This window comes from Cottoperca gobio, chromosome 8 (assembly GCF_900634415.1).
Source record: "Cottoperca gobio chromosome 8, fCotGob3.1, whole genome shotgun sequence".
Taxonomy (NCBI): Eukaryota; Metazoa; Chordata; class Actinopteri; order Perciformes; family Bovichtidae; genus Cottoperca; species Cottoperca gobio.
The window spans coordinates 20,973,694-20,999,859 of record NC_041362.1 but is presented as its reverse complement, the minus strand read 5'-3'; the positions used below and the strand labels follow the sequence as shown (position 1 = coordinate 20,999,859).

General features: G+C 43.6%; 2 protein-coding genes across 2 annotated transcripts; both read left to right on the top strand.

Annotated features, from left to right (window-relative positions):
- The first annotated feature begins 220 nt into the window (after nt 1-220).
- hoxb6a (homeobox B6a) lies at nt 221-4,761 on the top strand. Its single transcript, XM_029437154.1, has 2 exons — nt 221-1,556; nt 3,409-4,761. The coding sequence occupies exons 1-2, from the start codon at nt 995-997 to the stop codon at nt 3,684-3,686; spliced, it is 840 nt and encodes a 279-aa protein (XP_029293014.1). The 5' UTR covers nt 221-994; the 3' UTR covers nt 3,687-4,761.
- A 4,005-nt stretch (nt 4,762-8,766) lies between these two features.
- hoxb5a (homeobox B5a) lies at nt 8,767-12,301 on the top strand. The gene is made up of 2 exons (XM_029437153.1): nt 8,767-9,647; nt 11,005-12,301. The coding sequence occupies exons 1-2, from the start codon at nt 8,960-8,962 to the stop codon at nt 11,250-11,252; spliced, it is 936 nt and encodes a 311-aa protein (XP_029293013.1). The 5' UTR covers nt 8,767-8,959; the 3' UTR covers nt 11,253-12,301.
- Nucleotides 12,302-26,166: the final 13,865 nt, after the last annotated feature.

Here is a 26,166-nt window from a genome sequence, read left to right as displayed (position 1 = left end):
CACACACACACACACACATGCTGGCTGGGATTTACGCTCGCCAAATTCATTTTAATACGCTCGGTATTATGTGCAAAGCGCCGGGAATATGTTTTATTATTCGGTTGCCTCTGGTGGTGCAGCAGCAACCCCCCCCCTCAAGGGTGGGGGGGGGGGGGGGGGGGTGAGGTGCGTGCGTGTGTGTGTGTGTGTGAGCTGCTGGATTTTATGGGTCCAACAACAGACGGAGGAGGACACACAGGGAGAGAAAGAATCAATTTAACGCGCGAAGGATTCCGGTGTGATTGCGCAATCTCACCGGGAACCGGAGGAAGATTAGAAAGAGAAATTGAATGAGAATTAGAAAGAGAGAAAGGGAGTGGGAAATTGAAGAAGGGAAATAGGAAAGGGAATATGTGGTGGGAGAGAGGGGGGAGCGGTAGTACACAGCCCCCCCCCCACCCCCCCTCTTCCTCCTCTTCTTCCTCGAACGAATGCCAGGCACGGAAGCTCCCCATTGGTCAGTCTGAGGTCAGCTGGTCTCTTCTTCCCCTTTACACCCCTCCTCACCCCATCCCGTCTTCTCCACACACAAACACATACACACAGACCCCCCCCCCCCCCTCTCTCTCTCTCTCTCTCTGTCCCACACTGGCACTCAGCCACCCAGATACCCCCCTTCGCCTCCTCTCACCCTCACCCTCCTCACCCCACTCCTCCCAATCTGCGATAAACTAAGTGATAGCAGCAGCCCGTCGGACTGTCGGCTATAAAACACAACAAATCATAAAGTGCAGGCAGGGGAAGGCAGAGGAAGGAGGACGGGAGGGAGAACCGTTAGCCGTTAGCCGTTAGCCTCCTTCTACTCCTCCTTCTTCTTCTTCTTCTTCTTCACCACCGTGTGAACGTTGTTGTTGTGTTTGTTTCGTGCCCTCCTATCCTCCCCTCTCCTCCTCTTCTCTTCACCTCTCCTTTCTTCTCTCCTTTTCCTTCTTCTCTATCCTACTTTCTCCCGATGAGTTCCTATTTCGTCAACTCCACTTTCCCGGTGACGCTACCGGGAACGGGTGCTGGCGGGCAGGCGGCAGAGTCGTTCTTGGGTCAGATCCCGCTCTACTCCTCGGGATACGCCGCCGACCATCCGCTCAGACACTACTCGGGGGCAGCAGCCGTTACCGCTGCCGCAGCTGTGGCGTACGGCGCGAGCGGCGGCGTGCATCAGGATAAACCGTACTCGGCGTCCACCTACTACCAGCAGGCGGCGAATGGAGCGTACGGCGGGCACCGGGCAGCGCCAGGGGTCGGTGTAGGGGGCGCAACCGTAGCCGGTGCTTGCGATTACGCCACGGCAGCGGCGGCAGCAGCAGCTGCAGCTGTGGCCACGAGCTTTTACCGGGACAAGGAGCACGCATGCAGCCTGGAAGAGCACCAGCTCGCGCTGAGCCAGGACGGCATGCACCGTAAAGCGGAGTGCGCAGGGCTGAGTGGGAAAGGGATGTTCGGTGAAACGATGGACGACAAGCTACAGTCATCAGCCCCTATTTATCCGTGGATGCAGCGGATGAACTCGTGCAACGGTGAGTGTCTCCTTTTTCCTTTTCCTCTTTTCTTGCATATTTTATGATCCCCCTCATAAAACTGACGTTTGTTTCCTCTGTCAGCCGCTCTGCTGTCTTTCCTTTCTCTTCTTCCTCCTCCTCCTCTCACAGTAGCTGCTTTATGATCCCCGTTTGTTGGCCTGTCAGTCAGTCATGTGCTCGGTATTTTATTGTCCGTCATAAACCGGGTTTGTTTGGGTTGGAGCTCCTGTTACTGTATGTGACCTGCTGACCGACGCTGCTACCAAGCAGGAGGACAGAAAGTTAGAGAGGAAAAGCCTGTCAGAGAGTGTTGTGGGTGAAACAATGAACAGATAGAAAGATAGATAGGCAAAGAGGAAACTTAAAGCATGCAGTGATCTATTTCTGTCTCTTTTTCTTTTACTTCTTTATAAAAAAAAACATCTTCTTCTTTTTGGTTTGCCTTTACAAAAAAGGAACATTTAAAAGATTATTAACCATCTTACATAAAAAGAGAAAACATGTTATTTGATTTCCATTTTAAAAAATGTTTTATATCCCGCTACTGATAAAGTTCCTGCTTTTATTTTTCACAACTTGTATATGTTATCATATAAGAAACCCGTGCTGTTAACCTTGTATCGCAGACAGTGTTATGCACTGTTTATTCATAATCGAACAGATTAGTTATTAGATTAATCATCTGCCACATTCGGAGTAAAAGTGAGACATACATAACCATTTTAAGCGGGGCAGAATTTGATTGAATTGAATGTCCTAAATAAGCATAATGTTGTCCGCTTTTACACTGTCTGGTGAAATACAGTATGAAATGATCGGTGTGGGCCACTGTACTGCAATTCTGAGTGTCTTTGTTTAAGAGAGAAAAGCGGCATGTGAGAGTGTAGTGAGTAATGGTGGATGATGCAGGGCTACTGTTGTAGCCTACAAAGCCCTGCAGGACACTCCGAGTTAAGACAGATGAGGTGGAAACAGGCTCCGCTGCAAAGAAATGTATAAGAAATAAAACGCAACGCAAGCTATAAATGACGGTTGAAGATGTAAATGGCAGCTGGAGAGAGAACAGAGTGGCACAGAAATCCAGAGTGCTCCTCTATAATCCGGTTTAGCCAATTTTTTATTTATGGGTATTTAGATTTAGATATTTGCTCTGAGCAGCGTGCGGTTTTCCACCAATGCTCTGCCTTTCAGATCGATACAGAAACTGAAGCTGCTGAACTGACAACATGGCGATTTGTTTACTACCGGGGGCCAAAACACTGTTAGTGAGGATCAGAGGAGACTAAAGCCATGGAAGATGATCCTCACTGGGGGAAAACCCTCTGAAATATTACCGTTACTGTCTTACCTTTTTCTTATATAATTAATATTATTATTTTTACAGAGTCGGCTTAAAACTGGAACACTGCGTTTCTTTCTTGTCTGCTCAATGCATTAAAATGTCATTTTCGGAAATTAAATATCCTAAATAAATGGGTTGGTATTCTTTACGGCGTTTTATTTTGGTTCCACAAAAATACAAAATCATAATTCCAGCCTTCACCAAAGAGCACCCAAGTGTTCAGGTTGGGTGGACTAAACTCTACTCTCTCTCTCTCTCTCTCTCTCTCTCTCTCTCTCTCTCTCTCTCTCTCTCTCTATATATATATATATATATATATATATATATATATATATATATATATATATATATATATATATATGATAACTAGAATAAGACTAAAACCCGCCCTGAAGGTGACTCCCCCCCCCCCCCTCTCTCTCTCCCTCTCTAAGTCACCAGGTAAAGCCTCTGTGTTATACATTTGGTTAAAATATAACTTTCTCTCTGTCTTTCATTCTCTCTCAGGGACCTTCGGCAGCCCCGGGAGGCGCGGGCGGCAGACGTACACGCGCTACCAGACGCTCGAGCTGGAGAAGGAGTTCCACTTCAACCGGTACCTCACGCGGCGGCGGCGGATCGAGATCGCGCACGCGCTCTGCCTCACGGAGCGGCAGATCAAGATCTGGTTCCAGAACCGGAGGATGAAGTGGAAGAAGGAAAACAAGCTCATGAACTCCTCTTCATCATCCTCCTCTTCCTCCACGGTGAACGGTGCAGAGGAAGAGGAGAAACGGACGGAGTGAAAGAGGAGGGGGAAAAAGACTGATGTAAGACACTTAAAAAAGGAAGATGGAGAAAAAGACATGCTGGTTAATCCCTTCCCCTTCCCGTCTCAAAGTTCGTCCAGACATTTGTCTGATGGGAAAACACTGGGAAAAAGTAGCCTACATTTAATGTAATTACATTTTCTTTACCTGAGCAGTGGTGACACACTTTCAAATGAAGAGGATTCCTTTTTGGATCCCTCGTGTATCCAACTGCCTCTCTGTGTGGTCTGACAATTGGGAAATAATTTGTAAATGATTCTTGAGAAAGAACCGCGTGACTGTTGAAAATACAGATACAATTAAGAAATGAAAAAAGAGATAAACAAACACATAAAAACAGAGAGAGGGTGGTGGTGGGGCAGGCTATGGCATTCAAAGTGTATTTAAATATACCGTAAATAAGTAACACGCTACCCAACAGATTGTTTAAGACACACTGTTGTGTTGCATTCCGAGAAAACCACCTAACTTCTTATTCTACTTAGTTTTGATTTTTGTCAAATGTGCTTTCTGTCTATCAGGCACTTGTTTTAAAACTTTAGGAACGATCCCCACTTTTTTCCTTTTTTATTATTATTTTGTAAACGTGTTGTGTGTAGTATACCTTCAATTAAACGTGCAAACACGCTCATACACACAGTGATGTGGAGAGGAAAAGCTATTTGAGAAGTGTATGTATGTTATACGGTGTTCATATTTAAACTGTATAGAACTAAGCAAGGAAAAAAAATCACCTTGTACGGTGAAAATAATGTAATTGCGGGTCGAGGAGGGGTATGTTCACCAGTCCAGGTGTTTTACTTTTCCAATATAGAGGCAGCGCGTAGGAGGGGGTGTTAACCTACTGATGTTTTTCTCCAAACTACCTAAAAACGTTCAGGAAAGCGTATATTTTATGGATTTTTACATTGTTTGTTTATGTTAGTGTTTTTGTCAAGTAATTATGTATACTACCTATGAGAAATGTTCAATAAAATGTCAAGTATGTATTGGGAGAGATTCTTAATGGAGGGTTTGTTGGTTAATTAATTAAAACATTAACAAACATTAACATTTTAGTTCAGTGTCATAAGTGAACATCGAGCAGTAGACAGAGTTTTATTTTTGAGTTAGTGTCCACTTACACCCGCGCATAAAGACTCATAAACCTTTTACCCTCTTACTTAAATCATGCAAGCAAATATTTAGGGCGCGCGAGGCGAGACCAAGACCGGGGCCGAGGCCAAGGCAGCGCACGCAGTTGTCCGGAGGGGAAGTGACAAGGGGCGCGAGCTCTCGCTGATGGCGGGCTGAACTAATTGATGACCAGACCGAGGGAGAGAAAGTTGACCTGTCCTCGAGCCGACCAGCCAGACACGTCACACACACACACACACACACACACACACACACACACACACACACACACACACACACACACACACACACACACACTTCAGCCAGACAAAGTGGACAATGTCCTCGCGACCCTTTGAACTCTGCTTGTCCCCTGAGTGACCGGCGCGCGGGTTCCACCTCACGGCTTGGGTTTCAATGATACACGCGCGTAAATACAAAACGTTATTTCTACATTATCTTATCTCTCGCAAATTATTTTTACTGTTGACATAAAAACATGAACACGCACAGTAACAGCTACAACACATTAATAAACAGGGAACTCGCACTTACGCTACTATGTATGACAACCTCGCTGCATTTCATATATTATGCCCGCGAGTTTACACGGAAACGCTTTATTAATTTAGCGGGATGGTAGAAAATATCACACTGTAGGAAATGCTAGTATAATGTTTATAACACTCCTAATCAGTGTATAATTTCTAAATGTATTCTACACTTTTCTTAACGTTACCATAATGCTACTTATTTTGCATGAGTTTGTCAACAGTTTACTGCCTAGAAGACTCCTACTGCTATGTTATTCTAATTATGAGTATTTTGACATGTTTCTATTGGGGACACTGGCTTCTGCTGGGAGCCAGCTCTTTGACCCAACTTGTGGTCCTGACTATTTTGAGTTGGAGTATATATATTAGAAGCCTGTCCTGTTCAGTTGTACAACATGCTGTCAGGGTAATAGACCTTGGTCTTCAGTAAATAATTAATACCACAGCGCACATCGGCGAGATTAAATTCAGACAATGCTCAATATCAGAAAGTTGAAGTTGTGTAACAGGCAGAGAACCTGGTGTGGCTTGTTGTGTAGTTATTGTATAGGCTTCTTTGGCTTTGACCATGCCTGCTGTTGAGAACTGCATGCTGGCAGATGTTCTATGTTAAACAGTGGAAATGGTTTCACTGTGACCCAGAGGGCTCATTTGACAGACCAACACGTACTAACTGCATACACGTGTTAGGTGTTTTCATGTTTTTTTGGCAATGAATGGTTTAGACTTCTTTTTGTATGTCAAAGTTTTCTATCCACTGATTCTCTTTTTCCTCCAAATATTGGGAGTTGTGAAAAGAAGCTTTGTTTTATCATATGCCTTTCTGAGTTGATTCAGCAAGAGTTTGAAACTGTTTCATTAGACCATGCACTAGACAACATCTGTCACATTTCAACTTCACTTATCTCCAAAACAGAGATCTTGACATCTATGCGCAGCTTGCACGGAGGATTTAAGAAGTCTAGAGATTGCAATAAATTGCGCTCAAATTTATGCAATATATGACATAATATGCTGCTATTTAATGGATGATTGTATCCATGAACAATCTGAGTAGAAGCAGGTTCGGAAGGTGCTCAACAGGAACTCAAACCTGATCAATCCTGTCAATCATCACAGCCGTAGAGCAAACTGTGGCTAACAAAATGTTATTATGACACCAAAAATGCAACAGTTATGAGAAATACAATCCAGCACAAAAATGACAAATTCTGAAGTTTTTAAAATCCAAATAAATACGTAGCCCCTTAAACCTTTTATCTGAAACTGTAGAATTTGTTTGGGACAGAGTGGTCAGCGAGCTGTTTCAAGGCACGCATATTCAGTGTGGTGGTATCTATATATAACGAGGGGAGTGTGTTCAGAAGTGTGAGCCAACTGGGTCAGTGCCTCCTACTCATCGTCCCTGCGGTTTACTGGCCATTTCTGGCACACTTTGGCTGATGTGCTTTTAGACCCTCGGCCTGCTTTCACGGTGATTTAGTATTGATATCAAAACTCTAGTGAGTAAACTAATACATATGACTTCTGTTTTGTGCACGTGTAGCATCCTGTTGCTTCCTTCTGCCGTCGTTTTATTTTGCCAGGTTACTTTAGAATATTCCAGATTATTCTAGAGTGTGTGAAATGTGGCCTGAAACTGCAAACACATGCCAGAGCACATTTATGCACATGCAGTCCCCCAAAGAGTGCATACATTTGTATTATTTTGCACAAAAAGATCTGGAATTATTCCGCTGACCCGTGTTCTAGTTCTGTGTGCATGTACATGTGTGAGTGAGAATTACAACGACACATACACACCCAAGTGCTCTGTGAGACGCACACACACACACACACACACACACACACACACACACACACACACACACACACACACACACACACACACACACACACACACACATACACACTCACTCACACACGCAAAGCCAGACACACAGAGGCACCCTGGCTGAAATGCATCCCAACCCGGGAATCAACAAATCATAAATCAGCAGATTTCCATCCAGTGTGGACGTCACAGATCAGGTTTAACATTCCTCCTCTGCAGCTGGAGGGGAGGCTGCAGACAGAAAGAAAGAAGCACAGGCCAATCTCACTTTCTTTATCAGGCATGATTTGGTGGGAATGGTTCAGTTATTTTGGTTGAAGTCATGGTTGTCTAAAACTAAATGTAAAGCTACAGAATGTTTGTATAACCATGGTGGAGAGGATGCATGCATGATGCATTCAACATGATTATGACAACAGCAAAGAGGGAACATTATACAATATAAACAATAAATTGGTTTATAAAGACATTGTAATAAATATGGTTAATGAGGCAACGTTTCGTGTTAAAGGTGGATTATTGGGGTAAATAACGATGATATTGTTAAAGATATTTCAGTAAAAGTCTGAGTCTGAAATTGTTTTACGTGGCCCTGATTGCATAACTGTATCTGGTCCCAGATGTGTTGGTGCTACATAAGTGCATAATGACTCAGTAATGTAAAGTCATTTGCCATAAATGTGGCAGTAAATATAAGTTCATATTTGTGAAGTCTGACACGTCTTTTTTTTAAATTATTATTTATATTATATTATATTTATATTTATATTTATATTTATATTTATATTTATATTTATATTTATATTTATATTTATATTTATATATTTATATTTATATTTATATTTATATTTATATTTATATATTATATTATATATATTATATATTTATTTCCGTGTAGGGCTGATGGCGGGCGTAGGACCTGCATTCTCAGCTGAAGGTGTAAGCATTGTAGACTGATTTTATGGGTTTGTGTGCCGTGTTAGATATTCCATAATTAACGGGTTTATGGTCACTGGCAAAGTTCAGGTAACAGACCTGAGTGATGACAGACACACTCACAGGAAGAGAGAGGGAGATAATATTTTATAACAGCTCTCTAAGACTCTTTTTCGAGTTCCTACTTTCGTCCCTCTCCTTCTATTTCGGTCTTTGTTAATCAGTGCAATAAATTATGTCTGCAGTAGGTGGCGCTCTGAGCTCACCCCCGGCACCTCCAGCAGCAGAATAAAGTGTGTGTGTGCGAGAGAGAGAGAGAGAGAGAGAGAGAGAGAGAGAGAGAGAGAGAGAGAGAGAGAGAGAGAGAGAGAGAGAGAGAGAGAACTTCCCCCGCCCATCCCTTCATCATTAGAAACCTCAGAGCATGAATTACCTCTCCAAAGTCATCGGCGAGAATTTACGACTGGTCAACAAAAGCACGTGACCGCCTCCCCCCTCTTCTCTCTGTCTCTCTCTCTCTCCTCCCTCACCTCCCCCCTCACCTCCCCCACCACACACACACACACACACTCACACACACACACACACGCACACACCCCTCAATCCAACACACTCTCACACACACCACCCCACCCCCATATTTGGACGGCGCATACATAGCTAAAAACGAAGTACAGTGCAACGCCATAATTCACTAATACATCATAAATCGTTGAAAGTACCCGCGTTATAACGACCAAGAGAAATCTAACAAATCAAGCGCCCCTTAGTACTCAGCTGTAAGCCTGCAACTCTCTAAAACAACCTAAATGAGCTCTTACTTTGTAAACTCGTTCTCGGGGCGCTACCCAAATGGCCCCGACTATCAACTGCTAAATTATGGAGCCGGCAGCGGCGCAATGAACGGCGGGACGTACAGGGACTCTTCCTCCGCCAACATGCACCATGCGACGGGCTCTTATGGCTACAGCTACAATGGCATGGACCTGACCGTCACCAACCGGGGAGGGGGGAGCGGCAGCTCCGCCAACACCGGAGGACACTTCGGGGGCGTCTCGGTCGTCGGGGACTCCCGGGGCTTCGACTCCCCAGCACCGGAGACGGGCTTCAGGCAGCCGTCCAGCTGCTCCCTCGCTTCTCCGCCAGACTCCCTCCTGTCACCCGGTAGTGGAGACAACAAACTGGGCGCCCAGAGCTCGTCTCCCCGCTCGGAGCAACCAGGAAGCGGTAATCTCAGCTCTCCAAACCTGTCCTCCACCTCCTCCGGCGGCGGTGGCGGAGGCACGGCGCAGCACTTCACGGAGCTGGACGACGCGTCGCCTGAGACCGAGGAGTTGCAGCACAACCGGGACGCCGGCCACGGCAGCAACCCGCCGCCCAGGAACGGGCAGAGGCAAGAGGGCGACCGGGCGGGATCAGCCGCTGGCAACACGACGTGCAGCGAGGCTCAGCCACCACAAATATTCCCCTGGATGAGAAAGCTGCACATTAGCCATGGTACATGCAGCTCTTGTGTTTACAGTGTATTGGCTCTGTATCGTTGGGCGATAATATTCATAATGCTGGCTCAATAGATTGTAGGCTATATGTTTGGACCTCTGGTGTTACTGACAGTTTAGTGCTTGTTGAAACTTCATGGGGAGCCATGGTGCGCTGTGCCTCTTTGCATACACACTAAAGATTCAGCAGACTTATTGCTGCTTTGATTTGATATGAGTAAACTGGCTGCTCTGTCCTTCGTTTCACGAAGCCTTTTCCACTGCGTCAATTTAATATTTTCATATGAGTGTCAGAAATCATTCAGCGAGGTGTTTGAACCTCCCGTGAAACACAATGTATCTGTTTTATGTTGCGTCTTGCCTTCATACAGATACAGAGCGGATATATCCGTAAGTATGTTGCACTTATTTGGAAATCAGAACGTAACTACACAAGACAGCCTCTGGTTAACCAGCTGAAGGTGTGTATCCGCGGGTTTTCACAGAGCATCAGGGTGAAATTCGTTTTGCATTTCCCTCCCGTTGAAGCTAGGGACGCCGGGTGGTTGCCCCCTCTGTATTTTCTCGTTCTTTTTTTTATTTTAGCAGATTCCACAAAAGCGTCATAAATCTGTCAGGGGAGAGGCAAGCTGGGCAGCAAAGCCCAACAAGCTGAGGAGCGCAGACAGAGCCGGGTGGGAAAAGAAAAAAGGGGGACAAAAAAGAAAGAGAGGCCAGGAAGGCTTTGGAGGCTGTTGCTCCTTTGAAAAGTGAAGCTTTATTACGTGTGGGAACTTTATTAGGGAGGTGAGACAGAGGACGGGGCAATAAAACCCCGAAGGGAGCTAGAGGGAGTACAAAGGGGGATAGAGAGGGTGATGGTGAAGAGGGGTGTTTAAAAAAGAAAACAGAAATGTGACAAATGAAAGCAAATCTTTTAGTACAGGCTGTGGAGTGGAAATGACAGAAACAAAATGTGTCAAGAAAATCTACTGTCAGAATTACAATTTGACGCACCTAGTGTTGTGCCTTTACGCAAGTTCATGCTGATAAAACTATAAGTGAAATCCGCCTTCTGAATCGTGTGTGTGTGGGGGGAGGGGAGACACAATAATATCAACACCTGTAGCTACAATATACCATGCAGCTAATCTGCAGAAAACATTACCTTTGTGAAGACCCAGTATATATGTGGTGAATCAATCGTATTTTTGGAGCATTATTGGTGCTTATTCTATACCTGGGTGTATTATAGTGTATTGAAATGTGTCCACTCACATGTTCGTGTGTATTTCTAAATGATAACCCGTTTATGGCACATGTTTGTGCATCCAAACACGGCTTCTAACAGCCTTTTGTTCGCTCCAAACCCTCAGATATGACAGGCCCGGACGGGAAACGGGCGCGGACGGCGTACACCCGCTACCAGACGCTCGAGCTGGAGAAGGAGTTCCACTTCAACCGGTACCTCACGCGGCGACGACGCATCGAGATCGCGCACGCACTTTGCCTCACGGAGCGGCAGATCAAAATCTGGTTCCAGAACCGGAGGATGAAGTGGAAGAAGGACAACAAACTGAAAAGCATGAGCCTCGCCACTGCAGGCAGCGCCTTCCAACCCTAAAAATTAACCCATTTTAAAATCCACACGTCCATATCTTTGGAAAGGTTACCACCAAGCTTCAAAGGAGGGAAAAGAGGGACAGTCGAGAAAAAAAAGAAAGAACCTTGAAGAAAAACAAAGAATGGAGCAAAGAAGACGGTGATGAAGAAAGGTGCACAAACAGATTCCAAATCTAGATTTAAAAAACACTTCCTCTCATCAGCTGAGTACTGTACAGCAGCGCAGCACTTTTTATTTGTTCGGCATGTCGGTCTTTGGTGTTTTACAGCGTAAAATGACTGTGGTACTTGCTCTTGTAAAAAACAAAAACGTAGTGTTCCTGTATGTTGTCGTCGTTTTTAAAAACCTGTCCGGAGCAGAGGAGTCGAGAAAAGGAAAGGATGAATGATGCTACCTAACTACGTTTCTACTTACGTCCTACCTTACAACCGTGCTACCTACCTGTTGTTTAATGTCTAAATATCGTTTTATGTGTCAAGTGCGATGTTTTATATTTGACAAAGTGCTTTCTAGAGATGTTAGCATGTGAGCTCTTATTGTAAGTTGTTTACAGCCAATAACGTGTGTATAGCCTTCTAGTTTGAGTTTCTCTCTCTGTCAGTTACTTGCTTTTCAAATCTGCTCCTATTTTTATTTAGGAAGCAGGGAAGGTGTGCATGTGTGTGTGCGGCGTGTACGTATGTGTGTGTTTGTCAAAGAACAAACCATCCAACCCTAATGTTGTGTATAGCTCTATTACTCAAAAAGGTGTAACTGTATATTATTGTTATTATTATTGTAATTATTGGATACATGTTTCAGAAAGGATGTATATAGATATATATTGACATTTTTAAATGTCCAGTTGGCTATTTGTAGTTGCAGTATGTGTGCGTGTGTGAGTGCGTGTCTGAATGCGTGCGTGTGTGGCTTGTGAGAGTGTGTGAACATATAAGAGAAATGGCTACCGTCCTGTAAGGCTTGTAAGCTTTCTGCCAATGAGCGTTTTGTATTTGTTTGTAACTTGGAGTAAAAAACAACAACAATAAAGTTCCCCATACTCACGAAAAGCAGACAGACTCAACCAGCTGCTCATATACCAAACTGCGCACAAATGGCTTTACTGGGTTTGACACTTACACGATCCAAAGCTTTTAGAAGTCTTCAGGTTCTAGGTTCTTAGCTGCGTCCTCAGCTGAAAACTGGTTTAGACAAATCAGTTGGGCATATTTTTGCTCGTTGCCTGTATGGATTTATTGTAAATATTATATATTTAATGTGCACATATGTGTCCATCAGCTGTCGGATGTCAAACCCTGAGGTCGGCGTGTCGCATTTTAACTTCTATCGGGCTGAGAAATAGCCCGGGATAGTGTGCTTGACTATACCTATGTGGCTCTTGACTCTTGGACGAGTCGGATTCTAGCAGAAAATTCACGTTCTTATATAATTCTGCATGCACTTATGCATTCCACCACTATCTACATATTATGTATGCGCATTTCTGAGCCTGGTCTAATGACATCATCTTTCACAACAGTTTTAGAACCTACCAAATGATTTAAGATGGAAAATACAGAACTGCATCAAACATCGGCCCGGAAGCCTGCAGTCTATTTTCCAGGCCCCATTTTAACCCTGAACGCGACATTTCCAGGTCGACAACATCCTGGGACTCAGCAACCTGACAGAGTCATGCTCACCAATCACACACACACACACATCCACACACACACACACACACACACACACACACACACACACACACACACACACACACACACACACACACACATACACACACGCACACACACAGACACACACACACACACACACACACACACACACACACACACACGCATAGGCCAATCTCTGCTGACCAAGTCTGAAAAGACAACAACCCGCAGAGGACAAATTGGTCACTTTTATCTAAACGGCCTCCCTTTTCCGTCCTAACGGAGGCCACTCCCGGACAAATTAAGTTACCTTCTCCCGATTTCCCATTGTAAACAACCAACTGAACTTTTAAACTCACCGACTGATGCTGCTTCAGCTTCCCTGCTCACACACGGCTATATTTCTGAGCTGATGGAGGGGAGGGGGGGAAGCGGTTCTGCTCCGAGCTTCATCTGGTCACAACCGCTATCTCCTGCCTCCTGTGTGTGTGTGTGTGTGTGTGTGTGTGTGTGTGTGTGTGTGTGTGTGTGTGTGTGTGTGTGTGTGTGTGTGTGTGTGTGGTGAGCTAACCTCCTTCTGCTTTGGGCCAAACTATATAAAGAAGGTAGCTTTGACATTTACATGTCAAACGGAAGAGGGTTTTTATCTCCAAGTTGGATCGTAAAGATCAGGCCAGGCCTCAGACTGATACCTCTCACTGGCTCTCCTCTGGTCACGTGGGGTCCATAAAGTTAGTTTTATGGTTTTGGGGAGTTGACAATGTACTATATATTTCACATTCTAGAAAGCAAGTGACGGTTTAACGGCTTAGCGGGGATCCTAAAGGGGTCAGTAAAGTAGAGACAGCGCGCGAGGGAGGGTGGTGTGTGTATGTGTGAGAGAGAGAGAGAGCAGGCCACTACAACCGGCCGCTGCTCCTGCTCCGGTTCACACGCCGAGCCCGGCGAGCTCCGCTCAGTGCCGCTCTGGACTCTGGGAAAACCCGATGGAGAGAAAGAGCCAGGACGCACAGTAAGTAGTGTCTGAAGGCTGTCTGTGAGTGCGGGCTGTAGAGCGGGGAGGGGGTGGGAGCTTGTAATTACCATGTCACTCACTCATTCTGTTGTGCTGCTGTATTAACGGGCTGTATTTGAGATTCGTTGTTGTGGCTGGTCCGGACCGCGCGACTGTGGTTGCGTCACAGATGTACTGAAATGCAGCGTGTGTAACCCCAATATATGCATGTGTGCGTTCTATTGCGTGCGTAATGATTGCGCACAGGCACACATGAGACTTGCTCTTCAGTGTGGAGAGCTGGCTGGCAGCAAACACAGAGTGTTTTACATCCGTACAGTCGGTGTGTAGTCTATCCGTGTGTCTGCATGTGCATGTGTAACATACTAAACAAAGTACGTTGAAGCGGTTACAAAGACATTAAGATGGCATTAAGACTCCTATCAGGTTCCACCACGAGGTCCTTCCTTCCTAAATTTGAACATGGAGTGCCTTTATGTATTCAAAGGAAGGCTGATGAACCGACCCAACACAGCAGAGCTTGTTGTTTACGTGACTTGTAAAGGTATGGATCTAGTCTACCTGATACGTTCTCTCTCCTTCTGGATCACAAGGAAACGTGGCAATTCTTTTGTGCAGTGAATTTTCATTTCCTCCCTGGTGGCTTTCATTGCAGCTTTTTTGGAGTGGAAAAACGTTTCATATCACTGTACGTTACTTCTTGTCACTTTTACGCACGGCCATCGTGCGCGCACACACACACACACACACACACACACACACACACGCACACACACACACGCACCGTGGTGATGTGCGTCCTTGGGCACGAGACAATCTTTGTCCCCCGCCCTTGTATTTTCCAGGCAGGATGGGTGTGAGTAAAATAGCGTCGTGGGTACAAACATTCCCAAGGCTCACCATCAGAATCCTTTCAAATTAGTTTACACATACATACACACACACACACACACACACACACACACACACACGCACACACACACACACACACACACACACACACACACACACACACACACACACACACTGTATATGTGTTTAACTTAAGCTGTTTTTGTTGGAGAAAAGCTTGTTAAAAAAAAGTAAACTTCTGCCTGACACTCGGGCTTTAGAATTAACTCCATACAGATAAAATAAAAACGTGGATTTATTTAAACACACAAACACTCAATCCAAACCAACTCTAATACAGAATTTCCAGATAAAGTTGAAGCTATTGACATCGTTTAACTGCGCAGGCATGAGACATCACAACACCAAATGTTAGTGATATTGTTTATAAGAGCAGGACGCCCATGTAATCTGTGAAAAATACACTGATGACAGGCAAACACTGCACTAGAAGATTTCACACATCGCAAAAACATACTGTGTGACAGTACAGCTTAAATCCTCTCAATGACAGCAGAGCTCTGCACTGATCGCACTGGAATTGTTCAGCCTTCAGTTACGATTTAACACATACACATGTAAACAATGTGGATATAAAACAGCTGATTGAGCAACATTAAATATGAATGGAAGTAGTGCTAATTTGGCCTGGTGACTCCAAAACTCTCACATTGAAAACTATGTATCAACACTTAAGATCAGCAGGAATATCTAACAGGATCCGTGTCTGTAATATTGAAGAAAATATGCAACAATGTGTTTGAGAATATTACACATAATTTATCTGTTGAAATCAACAGTAAAACTATTTCAAACCGTATTTAGACACACATTTACCATTATTGGTCGATAACGATAATAATGAAATATGTGCTGTGTTGTGAGTAAAAGGTGGAAGTGTTAACAGTACAGTGTCTTACAGTTTCCACAGACCCACCCTGTATATCTGTATTACCTCTCCACACTATTTCCCTGTGATGTCTGAAGCGGGACTCGAGCTGTCAAACAGGCCGGCTACCAGTCACGCGGCGCCGTGCACTACTCGCGCACGCTCGCTTCTTATTGCTTAGATCCATCCTGTAAAGTGTTTAATGTCTCGTGTCAGTGTGGACGATCATATTTCGGTAAATACCGAGTGGAGTTTCAAACTTTTTTAAAACATTCAATCCCTCCGGTGTCACCGCTCACTGGTAGAAAGTTATCAGCCAATACCCCGGGTTAAAACTGTTCATCAGACAAGCTACGACACAATGAAACAATTAAATTATTAGTTCTCGTTTTGTGTTAAGGCAAGCCGCAACATGGCGCCCTGAAGAGGCCGACAAATGACTAAGTATGGAGAAGCTTCTCAGCGTTGGCAAACAAGACAATAGGTTCTACGGTTTAAAAAAAAATCAGATGTATCTTTCAATTAATCCGGATTGGTTTTGCAACATATTTAATATACAGTAGTACAAATCCCTCCGTTGATGTCCTTAAAAACTCAGTTAAAAGGTAGTAGTAGACCTTAAATTAGGTGCGTATCTTTCGTCAAAATCTAGGTTTAGTTTTAGGAAATTTCCTTTGTCACAATATGGGTATTTTATAATATTATAAGAACTGCCCCTAAATGTCTGTCTTCTATATTTAAAGTAAGTGTAATGTGATTTATATTAAATATTAAATGTCCCTTTCTTTTTTTTATAAAGAACTTCACAGTGCAAGTAACCCTAAACTTAACCTGTTCTTACAGTGTTTATGTAGAGTACTTCACGTATGAGTGTATGCCTCCTTGCCTCAACCACACAGTTAATCCGGTGTCTTCTGCACCCCGCTAATAAGAGAGGAGGATTCTGCTCTCGGAAGTCCATCTCTGCTCTCAAACTCTCATTTATTATGTTCAATTTACGTATGAAGCCGACCAGACCCAATGCATTTTCTGTCTGGGCATTCCTGGCGCTGCCCTCCGCCTACACAATGATTTTTCACAAGCTTCACATGAATGCTGTTCAGCGGCAGGCTCGGGATTCCATAGATTAAGTGTGGAGGACAAATCAAGGAAGATGTTCTCCTTTTCTATTTAAAAGTATTCTCTGGTTAATTATGGAGACAAAAACGTTTGACTTTTCCATTTCGAATTTGTCCTTCTAAAAACATTCTTCCAGGCTGTATTTTATACGAATGGGGTATAAACATATGTTATTACTTATACCTAAATAGCATAAGATAATATACAATTATAATATGTCATATATATAATATCAGTAAATCAATAAAGCAAAGGTCCCCTACGTTTTTCTGGGGCTTTCATAAGGCTTACTACGTTACAAAGGTTTATTAGTGTTATCAGATCAAATCAAATGTATTTATATCGCCCAATATCACAAATTACATATTTGTGTACTTTACAGACTTATCCTACCGTTTGACCGCTTGTCTTGTGAACTGTAATTATTACCTATCTCATTATTTAAAAAAACTAAACAATAATAATATTAATAATAATTATGATCATCTTACACGTAACTGTGTTGTGCATGTGTGTATGTTAGACAGACTCTTTTTCAGCACGACAAACATGGATTTTGTATATCCGGTGTGATATAACTGTTCATAACCCCCCACTCATAGATACACACATTCGTGTGTGTGTGTGTGTGTGTGTGTGTGTGTGTGTGTGTGTGTGTGTGTGTGTGTGTGTGTGTGTGTGTGTGTGTGTGTGTGTGTCAGGAGCCGCCTGGGTCCTTGAGGAAGTTTCAGTTCAGTAAACAGGAAGGCAAAAAAACTCCACATTTCATTTTTCATCAACTTCCTCCTTTTAATGATGATACAGGAACACCCCCACCAGCACCAGCAAACCCCCTCTCCCCACGTCCCCGGCCTCTCAACACACACACATACACGCAAGGACTGCACATGACACGCGTGACACAAATGTAGTTCCTTTCCTTGTCGGGATAAGTGAGAGAGGCTGTGACATGGGAAGGTGCCGCAGCGGCTCTGTATGGCCTCTTTTGTTTTTTGCTGTGTGTGTCATCTGTTTCCCGTTTATGTACACAGGGCAGCTCCAGCCTTCTCCTCACCATTATGTGTATTATGTGCTTGCTTCTCCTTTGAACCTGTCGAGGCTGTCAGATGGCGCTGGGTTTGGCTTTACAGTCTGTGTGTTGGTGATGATGAGTGGGGTGAGTAACTAATGCGACTGGCCCGTTTTTCATTTCATTGCAAAGGTGTGTTTGTCTGTGTGTGAGAGAGTCGCGGGCTTTGTGTAGGAGTAGGTGGGGTGTGTTGTTGGGTTTGGTGGGTTTATTGGCGGGGTGATGACCCGGGCATGGGAAGGTCCACTGGCTAGTTCATTCCCTGTTTGATCATTTGCGGAGATTTCGTTGCCTATTTATATTTACATAGAAGCCCATTCTATGAATTGAAGCTATAGGTGAGGATATGGTGAAGATAACCTATTCCCTATCCCCTGCAATCACGCACCCGTACAAGCACATACACACACGGCTGGCACTGAACTTTTTTCCCTTTTTGTTCCATGTGATTGCTTTACGTTTAAATCGGCATTTGCGAGGCCTTAATGTCTTCTGCATACTGATAGGGGTGAACCGCGGGGCCACGCCTCATGAATAATGCACGAGTAGGAGTCACCGCGAGGTCAGCAGACAGGCTCGAGCGCAGGCGCAAGGTGAAGACAGCATACAGCACCACACTGTCCCCTCGTGTGTGTTTGTTCGTTTACCTAAACAACACGGGGATCGAACAACTGGCTGCTTCTATTTATCTGACAGTGTTCCCCATTTCCGGGTCAAAAGTGAGGGATGTTTACTTACAAACTAACAACTTCCACAATTTTAACCAGGCTGGTCGGGTAAATAACACAGCGGCTACCCGACTGTTCAAAGGAAGCATACCACAAAAAAACATGGTTCTAAGCACACGATTATTTATAATACAACATGTCAAAATATAATCTGTGGCAAACGAAAAATATAGCCTATATACCACATATGTTAGTTAAAAGGGGCAACACACGTCTGTATAAACAAAAAAAATGAAGGTCGAAATGAAAACTTGACTGGATTGTTTTTTGTTTAAAAGGTATTTTCAGTCAATCACAACCTCTATCAGTGCCACTTTGAGAATATCTTGTGTTTGCTTTGGCGATGACAAGCCGATAACCATGCAAATGTCTGAAGTTACAAGTCACGGGTGGGCATTGTGTGTATTATTCAGGTTATGACGTGTTTAATGTAGGCCTACGTTTGAGTAACACTCTAACATATACACTATATCTGGATTTTGGTTTGAGACTGAAACAAATCGTAAAAGGTATTATTAATATGTACATTTTCTACTTTTATATTGAAACAACAATGCATAGCCTATCAATGCCCTACTACTACTTAAAGTAGGATGGAGAAAGACACTACTACTACTACTAACAATAATAATAATAATAATAATAATAATAATAATAATAATAATAATAATAATAATAATAATAATAATAATAATAATAATAATAATAATAATAATAACAACTATATGTGTCGTAATGAATTTAAACCGTATTCCAGTTTAATTTACTCTCCATGCCATGGTTTCAATGCGAGCCATAGGATTATATGTTCCCAGAGAATGCAGTTCTCTCGCGCCGCCACCAGAGCCCGCTTTAGACCAGGATAGAGAAGCAGCTCGAGAGCCCCGCGAGCCCCACTCTGTTCCCACCCTCCTCCCAGCACGCGCCCGCGTCCTTTTGAATCCTAACTGACGATAACCTGCAACCACCCCCCGTCTCCTCCTCGCTATTAAAATACACAACTGTCAGAACTGTCGCCGTCTTTTGCGGTTGATTAATGGTGAGTGTTCGGAGACGCACAAGTATGTCTTTCGGTGTAAGGTACAGACAGAAAGATAACAAATGCCATCTTAAGGAGGCGATTAATGTCTGCCTCCTTTAGGCTCTATGTCTTTATGTCTTTTACTCGTCGCTGTTGTTAGTGAGAGGACGAGCTAAACTCTAATCTAGCTAAGCAGCAACGGGCTCAGTCTGAAGCACAATGTTGGCTAATTCCCAAGCTAGTACCGAGTTTCTGTTTCGTATGTCCTTCCGTCTTATGCCCGAGGCAAGCCGGGGAAGAGAGCAGCCTGGCTGGATGTCCAAGCTGATAGTCAGCCTACAGCAGAAGGTTCACCGAGTTGAAAGGTCAAAAGTTCACCGTCGTGCGTGAGTTCCGCCCTTGCCTCTCCTCACTCACTCGACTCCAGACCAATTGCTGTATGTCAAAGGCAAAAAAAGGGAGGGAGGGAGTAAGAGGAGCAGAGGTAGGGAGAGGGTACAGATGAGAGAAATGATAGCAGGAGGCAAAGGAGAGGTGAAGGCCTGACCTTCCCTTCCCTTCCCCGGTAACAAAAGCAAAGCTCCTCCCGCCGCTGCAATGTACAGAGAGAGATGAAGGGAGAAGAAAGACAGGAAAAATGGAGGGGTTGAAGGTGGTGGGGAGAGGGCGGAAGGTATTCGGTGACATGGAGGTTGGTGGATGGCTGGGGGGTGCAGGTGTTTGGCTACACATTTGGTTCACACCCGCTTACATTTGTGTTTCATATGGAGTCACTTCATGTTTCCATGACTATACAGTGTGATAGTTTTTTAAAATGGGCAACGAGCTGAGCTGGAGGAAACGGATAGCCAATGATCTTCATTATTAAATTAAACTTTACCACAAGCCACTTAAACCAGGCATGATCCAGATAATAATAATAATAATAATAATAATAATAATAATAATAATAATAATAATGATAATAATAATAATAATAATAATTAATAGACAAGAGTAGACACAATGAAATCAAATCAAGGTTTATTTATATAGCCCAATATCACAAATTGCACCTTTATCTCCGGGGAATTTACAGACTGTACAGACAACCTAACTGTTTTCCACTCCAACCTACTTTTAGTTTATTAGCAGAAACCATTCTTACACACGTGTGTTCTAACCTGCCTCTATCAAATTAATTTATTGACACATCCTGTGGCCTTACACCACAATGTCCAATGAAAATACAATGTTGTAAAATACCCTTTTATATGTGTGTGTGTGTGTGTGTGTGTGTGTGTGTGTGTGTGTGTGTGTGTGTGTGTGTGTGTGTGTGTGTGTGTGTGTGTGTGTGTGTGTGGTGTTATGCTTGGAGATAGCAGCTATTTATATATCTCTTTTGGAGTAGAGCAGAGTAAAGCAGAGCTCTTCCTCTTCTCAGCCTTTGACAGCACAACCCTGTCAAAAATAGACTCTTATCTCGCGCACCATCAAAAAAATATTACTCTCCTTATGTGATTTTCCATCCACTGCAAGATTAATGTCTGGCCCTGTTTACTTTTCTATCTGAGAATAATGAGCCTCAGAGCATTTTCCTTCTGCTGTCCACCCCTCCGTCCGCCTGCACTCGTCTTTTTCTTTCTTTCCTCTTAAAGTTGAGTAGCAGTAGACTCAGATAGCATGTTGCTATTAAACTGTAAGTGAATCGTAAAATGTAAAAAGTAATTTTCCATGAGAAATTATTATAATTATTATTGCTACTCAACCTTACGTTGTTTAAAAACCGACCACATGTTCAGATGAAATGTGTTTTGTTGATTGTCAGATGTTTTGTGATCACAATCCCCAGGTTGATTTAATTTCCGAATAACCACATTTTCCAAAATGCCACACATGAATATCACTTTCTTAGTAAACTATATTTATATCTCGATAAAACCTTTAAAATATTATTCACCCGTATTCATCAGTTCATCATGTAAAACGAATTGGAACATATAAAGAATTATACATCAGTGGGTAGTGGTAAGATGTGGAAATGTAAGGAAAGTAATAGTAGTACTCATAGTAGTGAGATGAGTAGGGATTCATGTGGACACACGCGGCAGCTAACTGGATACACATCCATCGGCGTCGAATAACATCAATATCAATCCACCTGATACCTGATCTCCACGCGACTCAAAGCCGGTTAAGCACTCCACAGAGGGTTTATATTTATGAACTGAGCTGCAACACAACACATTAGTTTCTACCAAATATTCATGTGTAAGACTGAAGTGATGCTGCGGGTTCACATGTCAGCGTGCACGGTGGTGTCATTTATATTTGAACAACAAAAGGAAAAGGAGAAATGATCCTGGAAGAAAAGAAAAATCTGTGTGTGTGAGAGAGAGAAAGAAAAAGACCCCCCCCCCCCCTCCTTTCACATCTACTGACCATTTTTCTTCAAAGTAATGACTCCAACTCAATGTAGTATGACGGAGAGGGAGAGAGAGGGACGGGTAAAGAACTAAATGACAGAAGGAGGGAATGAAGGAGAGAAGGGAGTGAGAGAGAAGTGGAAATGGCTTAAAGAAAGGGTGTGGAAAAAGGAGGGGGATGAGTAAAGGAGAGAGAAAGGGAGAGAGACAGAGGGCGGGGAGAGGCGGGGGGCTTGGTTGTGCTCGGGTTGAACGGGAGGTCAGCGCGTCTCACCAATATTAAAATGTGTACCGGGGACGCGGAGTGACACGCCTCGTCCGTTAAACAAAGAGTGTGCCAAACTGGCAGATTAATTTGAAAACTTGAGTCCATGCACACACACACACACACAACACTTAATGCCTTAAAGAGTCCACAGTCTCTACAGCAGCCCTGCTCGGTCTCCCTCAGCCCCAAACTGCTCGCTGTAACACCGGGAAACACTCGGAACGGCCACCGGTGAGGGGGGTTTTCCTTTATCATTTTACGCCGATTTGGTCGGGTTCTTACGCGCTGGTGTAGCAACGTGACGGTGACGTGTTGCCTTTGTTTCTGCTGGATTATCCCCGTTAAATTGTTTCTAATTGTACAGTGTAATTGTGTTATTTAAACGGATTCCGAGCGATGCAGTTCGTATACAGTCGTGTTTACACTTTACCGGAGACCGGAGTGCGTGCGTCCCTGAGCGTGTACGTGCGGGCAGTGAGCAGGGCTGTCCGCAGTAATGAGAGTGCCTTTTCTTTAAAGATACCAAGAAGAATCCCGAAGAGGTAAAAAAGAAAACCTGTGGCGTCGGAAGAAGGGAGAGTCGAGGAACTGAGGCATGGAGAGGAGCACAGCTGCCAATGTGTTGGAAATGTAAAGAAGCAGAAGAAGAGAAATAAAAGGAACATGTAATAATGATATCAACAGGAAAAATGGTTGAACTAGATGTGACGACGACGCCAGAAAGGAGAGGCGGACCCGCTGGCTACAGAGGAGTGAGTACACGAAACCCAGAAATGGGGCTTGTAGAAGAGGAAGCTGCCTCATCTGCATCGCTGTCTGTGTGTTCGCTTTCTTGCTAGTAGCCTAAAGTGTGTGCGTGGCAGGTGCTTTGCTTTTGGGAGGAAGAGGAAGACCACGTGTTGCAGGAGCTGCCGCAGGAACCCCCCCCCCCCCCACACACACACACACACACACACCTTATCACCAATGTGGCTACCGAGGGTGAAGGCGAGGTCGTGGCCAGCGGAAGGTTAAAGGTCATGGACAACTTTCTCCCCCAATAGTTTTAAATGTAATACAAATCCGTTAATAGTCACAAAGACATGTGATGGTAATGATGCAGTGACTAGAATGGACTGAGATGTTTTACAACGGTTTCTCAGTTTGAGGATTGCTGCGGTTTTATCAGTTTTCAACCAGATGTGTGGTTTTCTACAGATCTTCAAGCACATGATGTATCAAGCATGTTGCCAACATGAGGCTGCAGAGAGCAGCAGTGATTTCAGCTGTTTATTTTCCTCTGCTGATTGCCAATGTGATGTTTCTTTTATTATAAACTGGCATGTGTTTCTTTTCATGGTTTGTACTCCTCCATCAATTCAAATGATGCTAAAGCTGTTCACACCCGATCTGTGTTCAGCCAGTTCAAATATTCTACTAGATCATTTTTAGGTGAGTTTTAGAAGATGTTTTTCTATTTAGCACCAACAATGAATATGGGGACGCTCAGCCATTTTTAATATAGTTCTGTGTTATATTCTCCACTCACCCGTTTAGCCTGCAGTGCAGGAAAATAACTGTTTGGTGGGAGGTAGAGTTTCAGTGTGTCTCTTCAGATTTGACTGTAAAAAGAAGAGATGCGAGCGGCCGAGCAGACTTTAATGAGATTGTACTGAACACAGATAAAGTGCAGCAGAAAGTATGTGGTCATCGTGAAGAGTTAGTCTGTATTCTCTCCCAGTTTGATATATTCTCCAGTTTTACCTGACACGCTGCATGTTGCTGGTTCACTTGCTGCATCGTCACATTCATTTAGTCTTATAGTCAGACACAATAGATAAATCATACAACACCTTTATATTAATACTTGCCATACGGAGGGACAGGCCTCTGCAGCACTTCTTTCTCTCTGCCCGATACTTTGCATGACAAAAACCACGGAATGGACCTCGATGTATTTTTCAAACTATACAAAGGAGCAAAACCACATTTCTCTTATTCGTCGTTGTCCCTACAGCTTTTCCACCTCGGTCATATTTCAGAACATTGACAGGAGGGTCGCTGCAGATAAAGACACTGTTTAACCCTTGGATATGTTCGTTTTAATTTGGTCATTGAGGCTGCCAGTTAAGGACCGCCATTGAGAAAAAGAAAAATCGTTGTAGTTAATGCAGCTATGTTAAGGCTTAAAAACAGATCAACACAAAAAGCTATTTTAGGATTTTATTTTCATGCCGCTGACAAATGTTTATTCCTCGCGTTACGGATTGCCTGCAAGAGCCTTTTAGTCTTTATGTTTAAATCTCACAATGTATCCCTTTTATGAAAAGAGCCCTGGCTGTACGAACGATAGAAATCTTACTTGAACGCTCGTTAAAATGAATCTCTTTTAGACGAAAGTTTAATCCCAGAAAAGGATGGTAGTAGTGACGTCAGAGAGCGACATGTCTGCAGTATTTCTGCAGCTTTGACAACATCAACTTCTTTGTGGGCCTCTGATGGGACAAACTTGTTAGAAAGGTCGTAAATTGTGAAGGGATTTTAAAGTTATTTATTCACCACGGCTCTCTTCCACTCCTTGAATATTTTATTGCGTTTTATCCCCCCCCCCCCTCCCTCCAAAAACCTCTCAACCTCCGGGAAAGCACCGTTTGAGCTTGTTGGTGCTTGAGCTGTAATCGGAATTGACCCGCAATAAAAGGCACATGTTTAAATCCAGATCCGCTGACCTTTTCCACTCTCTGTATGTCATCCTCCCTCTATCGCTCAGACTCTCTCTGTCTGCACTGAAACATGTTCAGATATTACATCTAAATGTTACAGCAGAGAGAAACGCTCTATTCACTTATTGTGTGCGTGTGTGTGCGTGGTTTGAAAACCGGAAAGTCAGGTTTTTCAGCTTGGCCCTTAACTCTTTGACAGGTTAGGTTATTTAATATTTAAATGAACAGAACAATTGATCTGCTTGTTCTAGCTTTATGTTTTTTAATTCTTTCTAACAAACTGGTAATTGTATTCAAGGGAAAAGCGAGCGGCTGCATTTAGTCACATCACATATTGCTGTCTTATTTTGTTGATGTCACATTACACTGTGTAGATCATATACATGTGTGTGTTAATGAATCGCATCTAAAGAGTAAATATCTCTATGTGTGGAGGATATGTGTGAATCTCTGGTTGGCACATTGACCTCCACCTGCAGCCGGAAACGATGGGGCCCCTTCATCTGAATGCGTGCTGTTGACAACCTTGACAGAGGGGAGGGAAGTGCCGCAGTCAGACTCAACACACCTTGATCGATACCTGAGATGCCCCGCGGCAAAGCGGGAGGTCAAGGTGAAAGAAATACGCCCACACCTGCGCAGACTAATATAAAGACTACTCTGGGTTGTATTGGAGCTACACACTAGAAAAAAAACCCGGTGCTGAATAGAAACAGATTCGATGCAGAGGCAGATTAGAAGCCGGCTGGCGGGGCCTCTCCCCCCGGGCTGTAGAGTCTCTGTGCTCTGGGCTTTTGTTGTCTAGTCTTGTGATGTATTAGCAACTGTTTGAGGAAACAGAGAACAGCAATATTGCCTACAGCAAGGAGGGAGTTCCAGTGTCACAAAATCAATGTGGGAGCAGCGCAGGAATTACATGGAAAATATAGCTGGACAACTCGGTTATACGTGGAAGCACGAAGAGCTTCAAAATACACCAGGAGCTGCTTATTCTCTTTATACATTGTTTTAGTTTGGTATATATTTGCTCTTTAATGATCCATTCAAATACAATTTAATATGTGAACTACCTTCAAGGCTAATACATTTAAATCCACCTTTTGTTTTAATCATGATTTAGTTTATTTATATATATATATATATATATATATA